At 38.3% G+C, this 18,057-nt stretch overlaps 2 protein-coding genes across 2 annotated transcripts in view; one reads left to right on the forward strand and one right to left on the reverse strand.

Moving 5' to 3' along the window:
* rpl34 (ribosomal protein L34) overlaps nt 1-18,057 on the forward strand; it is a 116,816-nt gene that overhangs the window by 48,670 nt on the left and 50,089 nt on the right. The gene's annotated exons all lie outside the window — the stretch shown is intronic.
* On the reverse strand, nt 5,487-10,914 carry gpr78b (G protein-coupled receptor 78b). The gene is made up of 3 exons (XM_062993154.1): nt 10,247-10,914; nt 8,737-8,850; nt 5,487-5,724 (listed from the first exon to the last, which is right to left on the reverse strand). The coding sequence occupies exons 1-3, from the start codon at nt 10,912-10,914 to the stop codon at nt 5,487-5,489; spliced, it is 1,020 nt and encodes a 339-aa protein (XP_062849224.1).

Genomic DNA, 18,057 nt, shown 5'->3' on the forward strand with positions numbered 1-18,057 from the left:
GAAAGAGACCACTGTTGGCGCGATCATTTGAAAATGGAAGAAAAACAAGATCATAGTCAATCGCCGTCGCTCTGGAGCTCCATGCAAGATCTCACCTGGTGGGGTAAGAATGATTCTGAGAAAGGTGAGGTCAGCCCAGAATTACACTGGAGGAGCTTGTCAATGATCTCAAGGGAGCTGGGAGCAGAGAAATGCTGGATATGACCCCAAGAACACCATCCCCACCGGGCATTTCTTTGCCTCCAAACACGGCGAGTGGAGTTCATGCCAAAGAGCTCAATTTTGGTCTCATCTGACCATATCACATTCTCCCAAGCTTTCTCTGAATCATTCAGGTGTTCATTGGCAAACTTCAGACGGGCCTGTACATGAGCCTTCTGGAGCAGAGGGACTTTGCGGGCACTGCAGGATCTCAATCCATTACGGCGAAGTGTGTTACTAATGGTTTTCTTGGTGACTGTGCTCCCAGCTCCCTTGAGATCATTGACAAGCTCCTCCCGTGTAATTCTGGACTGACCTCACCTTTCTCAGAATCATTCTTACCCCACGAGGTGAGATCTTGCATGGAGCTCCAGAGTGAGGGCGATTAACTGTGATCTTGTATTTCTTCTATTTTCGAATTATCGTGCCAACAGTGGTCTCTTTCTCACCAAGCTTCTTGCTGATGGTCTTGTAGCCCATTCCAGCCTTGTGCAGGTCTACAATCTTGTCCCTGACGTCCCTGCAATTCTTGCTGGTTGGTAGGGGATCAAATACTTATTTCCCTTAATTAAATATAAATTAATTTATAACCTTTATTTAAAGTTTTTTTTTTCTGGATATTCTGTCTCTCTCTGTTAAAATAAACCTTCCATAAAAATTATAGACTGTTCAAGTCTTTGTAAGGGGGTAAACTTACAAAATCAGCAGGGGATCAAATACTTATTTTCCCCACTGTACATACAAACTATTCTTTCAGAATACACTGCATTTTCAGGGAAAATCATACAACACATCACCAACCTACTTTGTGGTCATCGGCAAGACAGATGTTGACTTTTGAACTTAACAATTGAGATGGTGCCTTACCTCTTTGGTAAAGAAAACATGACATTTAATATTTTAAAAAGCTAAAGGAAAGGTGGTCTTGTCTCTACTTTGCATCATACTTTGCAGCATGAGTGGTTTTATGGTATTCCCGAGCCAGTGTTTGTCTGTTTACCTGTAGAAAGTTCCAGAATAGATGTTTTTGATTATTCCACAAACTTTTTATGTTTACATTGTCCCTGTCCTAAATTTAGTAAATAGCTAATAAAAAATCTATAAAGTTGATAATTTAAAACATTAAATATCTCATATTTTTTCAGTTAAATACTTGTAAAGGGCAGCTTATGAATCACGATTTATTTTTTAATTATTTCTTTTGTTTATTTATTCATTAATTTGTTGCATTTTGTATTTTACATACTGTCATAACTTAGGGTTTAGTTTTGATAATATAACCTACTGGTTACACTGGTAACCTAGAACATTTATTTATTTTCCTGCACTAATAACTTTTAAAGAAGTTTAAAAGAACTTTACAAGTTACATTGTCTACAATATTTATGAGAAACCTTTTAGGTTTTCAGTTCTCCTTTGAAAAAAGCTTGTAAAATTAATCCTCTCGCCCAAGACACAGACATAAAAACACTGCCATGAACTATTTTTTCTTATGTCTGCCATCTGTAATCACTTAATTCAGCTGAAACCCAAACACTACACAGACATTCTTTTTAGAACCAAGTTACAAGAATGTGTTGAGGAATATCATATTAACTAAATCGTATGTTACATAAAGGCACATAATTGTGCCTGTTGTTTGGCGCCCAAATTGTCTTTCCTGCACTGGGACTTTGCTGAGATTGTTCTAGGGCCTGGAAACCTTAGGAAAAATATGCAAGAGGTCCTTTTTCTATTTCTTTGTGAATCTGGGTTAGATTCTAGCCTTTGGTCCCTGTCTGCAAGAAATTTCTGCTCTCTTTTCTCTGGATATTCCCTAAACAAGCAAAAAATAGACCATTCTAAGTTGCCCCTAGGTGTATGTGGTACACTGTAAAAAGTGTATTCATGCCTGGTATTTCCATTTGAGGCCAGATCAGTGGCGTTTTATTCATTAGGGGTGCTGGGGCACTGCCCAACCAGCTGTTACACCCTCAAAAACACAACTAACTTATTTGGGACTGAATAGCATCACTAAGTTATCACAAAAAGGTATAATTTATTCTGTACATGTTAGTTTGGAATAGCTTTATTGATTGTAAAAGATGGCACACGTCAGACCCTCACAACCATGTATAGTATAAATATGGATTAATTTCTGTAATATTACTGTAACTAAATAACTGCCTCACACTTTTTTCTCAAGGTAAAACACTCATCAATTTGGCTGTGTAAAAAGTTCTATAATGTTATTTCACTTTTTGGCATGGCCTCCTAGCTTCTTGTTAGTATATACCAACAAACAGCATGCGTCCCTCTAAAATTTCAATGGTATCTTTACACATATGCAAGTCACTCATGCCATAGACACTGATTTTTTTCACTTTTTACTGCTAATAATTTGAAATGTCTTTTTTGTATTTGGCTCAGAGAACTTGATGTCTGTTTTTTTTCTGAAAACAAGCTGAAACGTGGACTTTATTGACCACAGCACATGTTTCCACTGTCTTTCAGTCTATCTGAGATAAGCTTGGGCACAGAGAATTTAGTGGTAATTATGTATGGAATTGATAAACAGCTTTCTCTTTGTGTAATGGAGTTTCAGGTTGCATTTACTGATGCAGTGGTAGACTGTGTTAGGTCACAACAGTTTTCTGAAGTACTCCTACACCCATGTGGCTATATTTATCACAGTAGCATGACAGTTTCTTATCAATGTCAGCAATGTCATCTAAGGGCTTGAGGGTCATACATATTCAACTGTGGTTTTGGCCTTGGCCTAAATGTCTGCAGATTCTCTGAATCTTTTCACAATATTATATACAGTATATGGTAAAAGACCTAAGTTACCTGATTGACAATTCCTTTATAAAGTTTGGCACAAAATGGTGAGCAACAACCCATCATTGGTTTCAGAGGTTGAGCCTTTGGTGGATCCTCCTTTTATACCCAATCATGATTCCCTCACCTGTTACCAATTCACCTGCTTATTGTTGTATGTTTTAACACCATGTAACGACAATATTCTATTGTAACCTTTTACTTTTATTTTTGCCCTGTCCTGACTTTTTGAGTGTGTTACAGGCATTAGATTCTAAATGTGTTTAAATTTACAAAGGACAATAAAGTTGATCAGTGATCTTTCTACTTGTTTGTTAATTTAAATTTTTTTCTTTTTATCTACAGTAAGTTACTTCTCTGTGTCCTTATAAATAGGGCTAGCTTGACTATACCAATACAAAAAGTATATACACAGTGGTATATACACATAACACAAAGGTGTATTGTCCAAGGTCAGAAAAAAAACCAAAATACCATCTTATGCCAAACAAATGTTAATATGGTCGCGCCCAGGTGGCGCAGCAGGATATTCCGCTGGCACACCAGCACCAAGTTTCTGAACTCCTCAGTAAATGGGGAGAAAATGCATTTAAAAAATGTTCAAATGGTCAGATGTAATAAAAAAAACACACAGAGACCCTAGGTCTGCTACTAATTAGAAGCTACAGGCAAAGTTTCCCTATTTAAATTCAAGTGAGCTCTACTATATCACTTTGGGTTTGGAGGCTGCCACAGAATTACCAGTTTTAAAATCGGCATTTTAAAGCTCATCTTAGGACTGTTGCTAATCATAAAGACAAAGAAAAAGCATCAGCATGATGAAGTAGCCTTATTCGAATGAGTAAAGAACTCAACAGCATTTGACTCACTGTCACCGAAAAGAACACTTGTATCAATCAATAAAATACAAATCTGCCTTGACTTACGTGTCTTACGACTTAACTGTACAGTACAGGGTAAAAGGCTTGTTGTATATAAATGGATGAGCTGAAGGGATGTTGGCCAGACTCACTGTGACTATGAAATTGCTATTTTTTAATTGAGGCATTTACTCAAAATACAACACAGCTATGTTTATCTGTTTCCTTTTGTTTACAGTGTTTACAGAACAGTACATGTTGAATAAGACTGGCACAAATAATGTTGTATAAAGCACTTTGTTATTTCACTAGCTCTAATAACACACACTTGCCTTCCAGAATAAAACATATCAGTGTACACTGTTAATGTCATTATAATGTACAAATTACTTACTAGTTTTACCTAAATAAATACAACTTGTGCACAATATGCTGCTGTAACAAGAGCCTAGTACATTCAGTTACAACCAGTTTGAGGTGCTATAGTGTCATACACGTTAAAGAATGGAAGTATACAAATGTAAAATTCCATTTTTTTAAAAAAAGATTGTTTTTTTAAAAATATATTTTGTTTATGCATTTTCTCCCCTTTTTCTCCCTTTTAGCGCATCCAACTGCCCGATTGCGTCATGCTTCCTCTCCACCAGTCCCTATCCCTGCTCTGATTGAGGAGAACAAAGCTAACCCACTCCCCCTCCAACACGTGGGCAGCATGCCGTATGCATTTTATCACCTGCACTTTGATGCGTGCAGTGCAGCTCAGCATTGTGTACGGAGAGGACACACCCTGAGAGCACTCTTTTCTCATCTCTGTGCAGGTGCCATCAATCAGCCAGCAGAGGCCGTAATTGCACCAGTCATGGGAGAGAGACCCCATCCGGCTTAGTCCCGCCCAAATCTGAACAACAGGCCAATCATTGTTCATGTGGCCGCTCAGCCTTAGCCGGTAGGCAGAGCTGAGATTCGATATGATGTATTTGAGATCCCAGCTCTGGTTCCAGCGTGTGTTTTTACCGCTGTGCCACCTGAGCGGCCTAAAAAAAATAGTTGAAAAAAAATCTGAGAATGGATTCCTACTTTGTATGTTTGATGACTGGTAGCTAATAACACAATATTAATGGATTTGTACATTTGTAAATTCACAATAAATTTACAATCATTCAACTGAGGTACCCTGTTAACATAAATAAATTGGCAAACTGCCTACTAGTATTAACATCATTCAGATTTTTAGAAGTCTCAGTAATATGAGCGCTTTCACAAAATATGTTTGATAACCCTAAAAAACAGCTTAGCTCACAATGCTAGTGGTGCCAATGTCTGTTGATCTATTGAGATTCAATTATCTTGTTCTGTCCTTTCTTTGATGTGTCTGTGTGTGGGTGCCCTGTGAACAAAGCACATGTTGGTTTAGTCACGTATTGCCTTAGCTATTGCCAAAGTGTCCACTGCTATCTGGAGCATATGCCTACATGTACAACAAGTACAACAAGGACTTGACATCTCCAGCTGTATCTAGGTGATCATCATCACGATCATCATCACAAATCTCACTGTCCATTGTCATCAAGGCATTGGGATATTCTGGTGTGTGTATAAATACCACTAGCTGATTCGTTGGAGACAGTAATCATTTTCTGTGTCCAGAGAGCTGTTGTGTCCAGAGGAAGGGTATAAATCCCGTTTCAACAGGCGGTTGGCTACCGCTACCAGAACTTTCTTGTACTGTTGGCGCAGAAGGGAATATGCAAAGGGGTCTGAAGCTGCCTTGCTGTATGTTAAGCACTTGGTGATAATGCCCCAGTATCGGTTTATATCCACATAGGGAAGAAGTTCTGTCAGCCTAGAAAACAGAGAACATAAAATATACTGTAAGAACGCTTAATAGTAAACCATAAAATTCACATAGACTTAAAATAGTCAAGATGTGCATTTCTTAACCTAGTAATGACATATTGTTTCTATAAGTTTATATAAGAGAACATATAAAGAAGAGGCATAGCTCAAAACCAGTACCTTTGCAATGTGCAGCATCAACACTATCTGAGGTAGATCTATGGGTAATTCGTACATATATTCATCTTACTTTTTTGCTCTATCCCTGTTAGGGTCACTGTAGAGCTCAAGAACACTGTGTAGTTCATCACAGGGCATTACATGTTGACTCACTCATTCACACTTACTAAAACCAAAAGATTAATTAAGAAATGACAGTCCATCTGACATGTTTTTGGAAAGTGGGATCAAACTGGAGAGCTTGAATAAAGTCCATACAGACACAGGAAGAACATGCCACATCCTGGGTGGTTTCAGCACCACCTGTAAATACTGAGCATAAAGCAGGAACACATACTGGGCAGGGCACCAGTTTATTGCAGTGCAACACACTTACACATTCACACCAGTGGTGATTTCTCTAAGACTGCAAGGGAAGCTCAGCTTCCCCTAAAATGTCAAAAATTAAATGGTCAAATATGTACAGTTGTGTTAACATTTCATTGACTACAAATGCGTTTGAACACATTCATCTCGAAGACGAGTTCGTTCAGAATCAGCTACATATCACAAATCGACTGACTCGAACTTCTCATACATTCCCGTAGCGTCAAGGCATTTACCCGCAGAAGCTGAGCGTCTATTCACTTCAGTGGGACTGCATGGAAAGGTTTTTTTTCATTGCTTCGAAACTCGCCGGTCATTGGATGAATGCCACGATTTTGTCCCGCCCCCGGACGCTGAGCGTCTCTGGGGGTGAATGGAGCTGTGGGCGGGTCTGGACGCTGAGCTTCTGCAAGATGAATGGAGGATCAGTCGAAAGGCTGAATCCCGTTTTGATTGACAGCTATTTTGATCTCTACACCATCACTTAATCACTGGGAGCTTCAGTCCCATCGCGGATTTTGCGAGTGAAGTCGAAAGACAAACTGCAACCCATTTTAGGCCATTTTCTTGAAAAGGAACGGAGGGCAGAATTTATGTATAAATAAATTGACAAATTTTATGATGTAAGCCAACAATGAGCTTCCCCTCTTTGAAAGACCAGCAGCCGCCACTGATTCACACCTAGGGACAATTAAGTGTAACCTATTCACCTATCACTTGTTTTGAGAGGTTGGAAGAAACCTAGGTACCAGAGGAAACTCACGCAGACAGCCTAGACAAGATGCCAGTTTTAACACACTGTCTCCATCTATTTGCCCTCACTAAGACTTTTTACAGCACATAATAGCCAATCATAATGGCATGCTTTTGGGATGTAGCAAAAAAATGCAGTACCACATAAAAACCCACTTAGACATGAGGAAAAAATGCAAAAAACTTTAAACAAACTAACTAAACAGAGCAAGAATCAAACCAAGGATCTGAATTTGTGCCCCACCAACACTACCTGGTCTATGAGTTAATTATTTAGTAATATTTTTACAAGATAAGGCAATTGTTTTCTATGAGTGGAAGCACAACACAAAGTAAATAATAATAAAAAAATAGATAGGAAGGTAAAGAAAAGGTGGACAGATTTCTCCTAAGCTTGTCTAAGCTTGTCATTTTAAAAGACATCAAGTGCAAATTCTTAAAATAATTCTAAAATATAAATATTTAAATATAAAGCATCTATAGTTCTCTTGACAAATGTCCATGTGCATTATTATTCAACTCCCAGCCTCAGTACTTGGTGGAACATCCTTTTGCTTTAATAGCCTTTAATAAGCTGATTTTGATCAGTTCTGACAAGCTTCTAAAACCTCTCTTGTGGAATCTTCAACTATTCTTTACATTTAAAGCTTTCAGCTCATTTAGTTTTAATGGCTTTAGTGCTGCTTTTTTAATCCCACTAACATTTTCCATGGGATTTAAATCTGGGGAGTAAGAAGGTCACTCCAGGATATTCTTACTGGAAAGTACAAGTATCAAGGTTCAATTTAATGTCACAAAAAGCATAACATTTCTCCTCAAAAATGCCTTGGTATTTCTGTGAATCCAGGATGCCAGTCACATGCCTAAGGTTGCCAGTTCTATCAGCATAAATCATTCCCACATTGTCACTGACCAACCTCCATGCTTGAGAATAATAATCTTCTGGACATAAGCCTCAACCTCATTGTGACCAGACACACTGCTGACCCATATGGCCAACAGTTCGAGTTTTAATTTGCCACTCCACACAACTGTGACCCAGGTTTTTGTATGCCTATCCAAATTTCTTCTGGTGTATTTCACTTGACCCTTCCTGTGCTTCTTTGTTTACTTGCTGTATCATTCAACTGATAAATACTTTAATTTACAGCAAAATCAAACCTTGACGAAAAGTTTAAAGTTATAAGTTGTATTTTCTTTAGGGGGTTTGATATTTCTGATTGCAACTGTAGATAAGTCAGGGACTTTTTGTAAAGCTGGAAATGTTTGGTCACAGTCACCATGGGTATTTTTGGTGAAAAAAGAAAGCATTTAATAAAAAGAACACAATACCAGTTACTTAGTATGGCAGTAAATCATGAATTGGATATGTGTGGCAGCTGGTGGCAAAGGAAACACTGCACTGATAGGTAGAAGAACAGATTTCAGTAAATATCAGCAAATTCTGGAAGAAAATGTGACAGTCAAAAACAGAAGCTGAATAGAGGTTGGTCTCACTGAAGAACTTTAAGTAAACGTGTTAACAAATGTATTTTGATTGTTAGTGCCCAAACGTTCGCACATAATTGTACATTTGGTGCATATTTAAAAGAACAGGTTTTTACAATATGCCTTTACATCATCTTGTACTCAATATAAAATTTTTTAGAGATTTTAGCAATATCAGAGCACCAATAATAGTTATAAATTCTACAGCAATTTTAGTTGAAGTATAACCTACCTGGTTATGACATATGGAGCAAAACAGATTATAAAGGATCCGATAAAAATACTAATTTTCTTGGTGGCACGCTGTTTCCTTCGCTTCTGCTCAGCCAAACAGCGCTGTTTAACACTGCAAACAAACAGCATGCAATATACAGACATGAGATCACATGCAAACACGGTGTGATTCAAACGTGATTAATGCACAGCTGAATCATTAGTGCTGAAAATCACTTTGTCAGTTCATTAAATCATCATCTAAAGGGTTCTAATGAACACTGTATTAGTAAACTAGTAGCCTATGACCACCTAAAGTCAATCTAGATTTGTCTAGGAAACTGTACCATGAGGAAACCCATGGACATGGGGTGAACATGCCAAATTTCTTACGCTCTCTCTCTTACTATACTGTGTGTATAAAGTATGTGTAAAAAGGTAATAAAACACAAGGGGTAGACATGCCTCTTTCCCAACATTGCATCTGTTGCATTAAATTTAAAATGTATTTATATTCACAATATAATATTAAGTTGATCAGTGTAAACATCTGAAATATTTTCTTCCTAATTTTGTCAGTTTGTTTGTGTATTAGGATTTTAACATCATGTTTTACACTTTGGTTACATTCATGACAGGAACGGTAGTTACTCATTACACAAGGTTCATCAATTCACAAGGTTATATCAAACACAGTCATGGACAATTTAGTATCTCCAATTCACCTCACTTGCATGTCTTTGGACTGTGGGACTTTTGTCAGTTAAATAAGGAGCCAGAAGAATGAACAAATCACAGATTCTTTTTTCTACTGCATTTTACAGATACTTTTTGGAAATTGGGTTTGTATGAAGCAACATAAAACAACAACAACAGTAATATATACATTTACAATTTCGGCATTTAGCAGACGCTTTTATCCAGAGTGACTTACAATTATGACTGAACACATTTTTTGAGCAATTGAGGGTTAAGGGCCTTGCTCAGGGGCCCAACAGTGGCAACTTGGTGGTGGTGGGGCTTGAACCAGCAACCTTTTGATTACTAGTCCAGTACCTTAACCACTGAGCTATCACTGCCTTTGATAATAATAATAATAATAATAATAATAATAATAATAATAACAATAATAATAATATAACTACAATATAATAAAACAATTATAAAATATTATTTATTAAATTTATTATAATTCATATTAATTAATACTTATTTAAATAGATTATATTTGTTGGATTATGTTTATCACATGATTTTTGTGTAAACTAAAACACTTAAATTTTTCCATCTAAGTTTCTAATTAATTAAAAACCAATAACCAAAACAAAGTATGATGTTAAACTAAATGTAAAATGTATATGTATTTACAATGTTTTCATAATGTGTTGCATGACATGGCCTAACTTGAACAAAAAAAGCTCAAAGACTCATAGTTAAACACTCATTCATAAGATCGTGAGTTTTATGCTAAATTTTTATAGTTATAAACAGATTTTTTTTGTGGATGAAACACTAAGCAGATTGAATACCTTGGATGTATGTCGACCAGTAAGAAAAGCGTCTGCATGGTTATAATGTCGATCCGTTTGCAGTGAAACCTGGCTACTTTCAGCACTTTCAGGTAGGTAACACACAGTACGAGCAGTGAAAGCATGAAGCTGGCAGCATGGAAGGCTACAGTGAACGCAGCGTAGTCGGAGCGTGCGCTCTCACTGTTCAGGCGCAGGGTGCACGATGCGTATGCGCGACTGTAATCCAGCCAGGAGCGCAGCAGTGCTACCACAGAGAAAGCCAGGGAATGGATCCAGGCATAGCACACCATCAGCAGGGCATCCCTGCAGCGCATCTTACTCGAGTAACTCAGCGGAAACACCACTGCGATCCAGCGATCAATGCTCAGCGCTGCCATGCTCAGCATCGCGTTGGCGGTCAGGAAAGTCTCCAAAAAGCTCACCGCGCGGCATAAGCAGTCCCCGAAAGGCTGCTGGTCCTTTACGATCCCGATCAGCGTGGAAGGCATGTTCAGCACCGTGATGAGCAGATTGCAGAAGGACAGGTTGGTGGTGAAGATGCCCGGTACTTGCCTGCGTATCTCGCTGCTGTGCGCAAAACATAGCAACACCAGCAAGTTGGACAGCAACGACACCGTCGCGACCACCACGATGAAAAGCGCGAGAGCTATTTCCACCAAGTCCATGACTTAATTCAGAAATCTCCACAAGATGCATCTAAGTGACTGAAACATCCTGGAACACACCTGATTTACCACGAATTACCTGTCTCATTTGTAAAGAACCAAACTCCAAAAAGTAGATGCGCCGCGTTCGCTGTCCAGCGTCCTGAACTGCGCAAGCGTGGCGGTGTAGCACGAATAAGTGAACCAAACACTGCTGTCCTCTTCAAATGTGCAGATCATTTCATCTAATGCATGTTTAAAATAATAGTAGAAAAACTTTTAGTCTACAAGCAGGTACTTTCTCCAACACTGTCCTTCAGCTTTCTGTGCCCCCCTTAGTGAGAACTCACACTGAAGCTGAAGAGCTCATGTTCAGATCATGCGCAGTAAGCAACACGCTAACTGGTCGATTACTGTTGATTACAAAGATTACTGTGACTGGATTACTGTGACTGACCTGGTCCTAATACATTCATTAGATGATAAATATGTGCACAGTGGTGTGTAAAAAAGCAATTGCTTCGTTTTGGATTACTTGGATTATTTATTATTGCACTTTCCCAACAACTAATTATTTTATTTCATTAAATAAAGCATAAGTTAAAACATAAATCTGTTATTTGGAAATGTAATGTTATTATACATTCATACAATATTTGTAAAGAGTGGTTACACACTCATTTTATCACAGGTAATTACTCCTCACACACGATTCATCAGTTCACAAGTTAAATGTCAAACACAGTCATGGACAATTTTGTATCTCCAATTCAGCTCACTTGCATGTCTTTGGGCTGTGGGAGGAAACTGGAGGAAACCCACACAGACATATGGAGAACATGCAAACTCCACACAGAAAGAACCCGGACCTCCCCACCTGGGGATTGAACCCAGGACCTTATTGCTGTGAGGCGACCCGATGCCTCCCGGTTACACACTCAACCAATAAACCAAATTTAATTGGTAATTTCCTTGAGCTAATTAAACACGTTTCAGCCAGCATTCTAGAATATAAAGCTTGCTTATCTTAAACATTTCTTCTACAACGTGAGGCATAAAAATGGCCACAGCAAGCACATTTTTCAAGGGCTCAGTGACAAGCCATCCATTCAGATCAAAAAGCTAAATTTTAAAAGCAATTCAAAACATTGAAACGACTGCAGATATACAGTATATTACATAAGAAATGCTAAGTGTTCATTGTTTGATTAAACAAAGAAACAAGACAAAGGCCATGATAATCAAGAGACACATCAGCGCTTATCTGACCAAACTATAAAAAAAAAAATAATAATAATAATGAAAAAATTAATAAAAATAAGAAGGTCAAGAAGCAAATGTATTTTATAAACACTCAATCAACAATCGAACTTTGTGAAATTAGTGTCATAGTGTAAGGTTGACCTTTTAATTGGACTTCTTGGCTGACCTCACAAAAGCTCTTGTGACTAAATGCACATAAATTCAAACAAACACTTTCAGCTTTGGAAAAAAAAAGAAACCACAGAGGTACTGATTTCATAATCAAACAAACCCATCCTTTTTAAAAAAAGGACAGGTTTAAAACCACTGATGAGGTCATTACTATTATCTTTCATTAGAACCATTAGGGGCAAAAATTGGTGGTAGAAGTACATAAAAAAATTGAATTAAAATAACTACTGACCATGTTAAAGAAAATGTTTTAATGAAGAAAAAGAAGAATTCAGTTCTGGCTCTACTGGCAGAGAGCTACAGTAAGTGTCAGGTTGCTTCCATTTAAAACAAGGTGAAGCAGCAGACACTGGGGACAACAACGCTACAGATGGAGAGTGGGTGAAAACAAACTCTTTACTGACCAAGATAACCACCAACTGTCACCTGTTACTTAACAACTGTAGGACAGGGCAGGGTCTCCTACACAATGTTAAAGACTATTGGAGCGCATGCAAACCAATATTGAAGGCTGTGTTCAAAAATGGGCATTATGTCACCAAATACTGATTTCTGAACTCTTCCTATATTGTGTTCTATAAATTAATATTAACTATGGTCTGAAAACCCTGCATATATATATTTTATTTTAACCAGATGTCACTTTCAGGATTTAGGAGAAATGTTATTAGTAGTGTTTATTAGTTTATACACTAAATAAAAAATGTATATACACAAATACATACCTGAAAATAGTGAAACCAGATAAACTGCTCATTTATATGTATATCTTTACCAGGACAGTTTCACATGCACATTTTACATTTTGTATAACCTCACCTGTAACTGTGCTTATTCATTGTTGTGAGAAGTGCTTTTGTTTTTCCAGGAGCTGGTTAAAGGCAACACTGAAGCACTACCTCACATGGTAGTTATGCAAGCATCAGATATAACAGAATATAACAGTCAGTCAGCTACTAAATAAATCCGTACACATCCTTGCAAATAGCTTATTAAAAGAGTAAGATAATAGCTGCTAGTCTGCTACAGCTGTCCAGAAGTCCACTGTGCTATATATAGATCTGTTATGGGGCGGCTCATCATTTATAACACTCTCACATCAGTGGCTTGTCTATAACATCTGACACCATCAGGAAGCAAAGACACTCTAGATGTGCAAATGCACCTAATGGGACTTGCAAATGCATCTAATGGGACTTATGTCTGTTTTGGGAACTGGAATTTTTTATTGTAATTCATTTTAAATCAAATTGTGTCAGATGATTTAGCAACTAAATTTAATAACAGACCAGACAAAATGTTTAAAAAAATAGTAAAAATCCCATGTCTGGAAAACACTGGGATATTTTGTAAAATGCAATAATTAGAAGAATCATTGAGCTGATCCAGTTCTACTGAACCTTTTAAATGTAGTAGTAGTTTGTTTATTTACAAAATACCATTTAGTTGATCAGTGATAAATATTAGAAATCCTTTCATTGTACTTTTGTCAGTTAAAAAATGAACAAATGACAGAGTCTTGTTTTAATTGCTATTTTATAAAATAGGGTTTGTAAAATCCTCCTCCCTACATCTAATGTGGGTCAATCAGAGTGAGTTTTGATTTATGATTGGCAATGATTGCTGAAGGAGTGCTTAAAAAAGACTTAATTGTTGGCCCTGAGTAGGAAAAAATTTGAACTTGTTTTTTAACACTGTAAATAACCAGTATTCCTGCAAGGTGGCTTTAGGCAAGTCTGTCCCTAAAATGGATGATAAAGCCTTTTCAGTACAGTGGGGCCAAAAAGTATTTAGTCAGCCACTGATTGTGCAAGTTCTCCTACTTAGAAAGATGAGAGAGGTCTGTAATTTTCATCATAGGTACACTTCAACTATGAGAGACGAAATGAGAAAAAAAAAAATCCAGGAAATCACATTGTAGGATTTTTAAAGAATTTATTTGTAAATTATGGTGGAAAATACTGTAAGTATTTGGTCAGTAACAAACAAGCAAGATTTCTGGCTCTCATAGACCTGTAACTTCTTCATTAAGAAGCTCTTCTGTCCTCCACTCGTTACCTGTATTAATGGCACCTGTTTGACATCGTTATCTGTATAAAAGACACCTGTCCACAGCCTCAAACAGTCAGACTCCAAACTCAACCATGGCCAAGACCAAAGAGCTGTTGAAGGACACCAGGAAGAAAACTGTAGACCTGCACCAGGCTAGGAAGAGTGAATCTACAATAGGCAAGCAGGTTGGTGTGAATAAATCAACTGTGGGAGCAATTGTAAGAAAATGGAAGACATACAAGACCATTGATAATCTCCCTTGATCCCGTGGGGTCAAAATGATCATGAGAAGGGTGAGCAAAAATCCCAGAACTACACGGAGGGACCTGATGAATGACCTGCAGAGAGCTGGGACCAAAGTAACAAAGGCTACCATCAGTAACACACTACGCCGAGAGGGACTCAAATCCTGCAGTGCCAGGCGTGTCCCCCTGCTTAAGCCAGTACATGTCCAGTCCCGTCTGAAGTTTGCCAGAGAGCATATGGATGATCCAGAAAAGGATTGGGAGAATATCATGTGGTCAGATGAAACCAAAATGGAACTTTTTGGTAAAAACTCAACTCATCGTGTTTGGAGAAAGAAGAATGCTGAGTAAACACCATACCTACTGTGAAGCATGGGGGTGGAAACATAATGCTTTGGGGCTGTTTTTCAGCAAAGGGGACAGGACGACTGATCCGTGTTAAGGGAAGAATGAACGGGGCCATGTATCGTGAGATTTTAAGCCAAAACCTCCTTTCATCAGTGAGAGCATTGAAGATGGAACGTGGCTGGGTCTTCCAGCATGACAATGATCCCAAACACACCGCTCGGGCAACGAAGGAGTGGCTCCGTAAAAAGCATTTCAAGGTCCTGGAGTGGCCTAGCCAGTCTCCAGACCTCAACCCCATAGAAAATTTGTGGAGGGAGTTGAAAGTCCGTGTTGCCCAGCGACAGCCCCAAAACATCACTGCTCTAGAGGAGATCTGCATGGAGGAATGGGCCAAAATACCAGCTACAGTGTGTGCAAACCTGGTGAAGACTTACAGGAAACGTTTCACCTCTGTCATTGCCAACAAAGGTTATGTTACAAAGTATTGAGCTGAACTTTTGTTATTGACCAAATACTTATTTTCCACCATAATTTACAAATAAATTCTTTAAAAATCCTACAAAGTGATTTCCTGGATTTCTTTTCTCATTTCGTCTCTCATAGTTGAAGTGTACCTATGATGAAAATTACAGACCTCTCTAATCTTTCTAAGTAGGAGAACTTCAGTGGCTGACTAAATACTTTTTGGCCCCACTGTATATGCTGTCACTGCTGGACTGAGAATAGTCCACCAACCAAGAATATCCAGCCAACAGTGCCCCGTGGGCAGCGTCCTGTGACCACTGATGAAGGTCTAGAAGATGACCAACTCAAACAGCAGCAATAGATGTGCAATCGTCTCTGACTTTACATCTACAAGGTGGACCAACTAGGTAGGAGTGTCTAATAGAGTGGACAGTGAGTGGACACGGTATTTAAAAACTCCAGCAGCGCTGCTGTGTCTGATCCACTCATACCAGCACAACACACACTAACACCCAAAGAATGATCCAACACCCAAATAATACCTGCTCTGTGGTGCTCCTGACCATTGAAGAACAGGGTAAAAGCAGGCTAAAAAGGTATGTAGAGAAACAGATGGACTACAGTCAGTAATTGTAGAACTTCAAAGTGCTTCTATATCTTAAGTGGAGCTGATAAAATAGACAGTGAGTGTAGAAACAAGGAGGTGGTTTTAATGTTATGGTCAATCAGTGTATGTTACTGTCACAATCAACAGACTATATATTATCACTGTGTATTAAAAATAAGTTTTTGCATATGATACATGACTTTAAGATTTGCATTTACAGAGATGCTTTTATATACTGAGTTTGGTTTTGTCATGTCAGTTCATGAACAGCATATAGAGAAAAATGTGAATAAAGCACAAACTAAAATTAATACTTAGTTTTGTTCTTTCATTTAATTAATTTTATTAAACGCTTCATCCTGGGTGACCTGGGTGTGTCAGACCACCCAGAAACACATGCTGGACACGAAGGCAATTCATAGCAGGGATACATTACTTTTTGGAAGGTAAGACATGGATACAAAAAAGAAAATGACGTTGACATGTGGAAACATGCAAAAATCCCCACAAACAATACACAAATGGCAAGGACTGAACCCAGGTCCTAATGAACCAGAACAGTGCAGTTGTGTGTCCATGGAAACCTGGGTTCAAAACATACTTTCAGTCAGTACACCTGTAGTGTGACACGTTCAATTAGACAAATCAAATTATTAGCACACAAAAAATAAACAACTCAATAATTCAAAATAACTAAATGATTTACACAATGATTTATTAATTAATCTCTAATTTACAAAAGTATACAAACCCTTTTGTGTATTCTGGTTGCTTTAATTATCCTTGAGATGTGTTTACAACTCAGTTGGAGTTTGAACTCAATTTGAATTGAATGGACAACACTCTGAATATGGGACTGTAAGTGTCCACAATGTACTCAGCGTTGTCAGGACAAATACCAAATCAAGAAGTCCAAGTAGCTGTCTCCACAATCAAATTGCAGCAAGGCATAGATTAGAGAAAAGATATAGAACATTATTTAAGGCTCTGAGTGTTGCCAGGACCACAGTTGCCTCAATTATTTTGCAATGAAAGAAGTCAGGCACAGCTATGAACCTTTCTAAAATTGGGCATTGGTGCAGAAAGGACATTGGTCAGGGAGGTATGAAAGCAAGCTGAGGTCACTTAGAAAATCGTCATATGACAGCCTGCTCGAAGTTGTGAAAAAGATGGTCTGGTGTGATAAGATGAAAATTGAACTCTTTGGGCAGAAAAGCAATTATTTTGTATGGCGAAAACACAGGTACTGCACATCACCTGACAAATACCATCCCTAAAACAACCCCATATTGACTTTTGGTTGGTGGACTATTCTCAGTCCAGCAGTGACAGTGAGTTGTTTAAAAACTCCATCAGCGCTGCTGTGTCTTATCCACTCATACCAGCACAACACACACTAACACACCACCACCATATCAGTGTCACTGCAGTGCTGAGAATGATCCACCACCTAAATAATATCTACTCTGTAGTGGTCCTGTGGGGGTCCGGACCATTGAAAAACAGCATTAAAGGGGGCTAACAAAGCATGCAGAGAAACAGATGGACTACAGTCAGTAATTGTAGAACTACAACGTGCTTCTATATGGTAAGTGGAGCTGATGAAATGGACAGTGAGTGTAGAAATAAGCTGATGGTTTTAATGTTATGGTTGATCGGTATATGCTATATATCGGTATATACATAGTAAATGTTTGTTTTATGTTCATGTTATGTTTTACCAGTGCTTTATCCTAGTAAGAGTCGCCACCTGGGACAGGATGGCAATCCATCGCAAGAACTCGGACAAACCCCTCCACCTTCAGACACCCAACAGGCTGACAGCAATGCTGGAGATTTAAACAGTATATCCAGCTGTGGTGGGCTAGTGTAAGTATTACTTGCCATTAATCCAGCAAAGTTTTTATACATCTGTGTGATGTGCAAAACACTACAGCTCCCCGACAAAGTGTCTTTTCATGTTCTACCTGGGATAAGTAGCAAACCACAGGTTGCTTAAAAGCAGCTCACACT

Source organism: Trichomycterus rosablanca, chromosome 4, assembly GCF_030014385.1.
Source record: "Trichomycterus rosablanca isolate fTriRos1 chromosome 4, fTriRos1.hap1, whole genome shotgun sequence".
Lineage (NCBI taxonomy): Eukaryota > Metazoa > Chordata > Actinopteri > Siluriformes > Trichomycteridae > Trichomycterus > Trichomycterus rosablanca.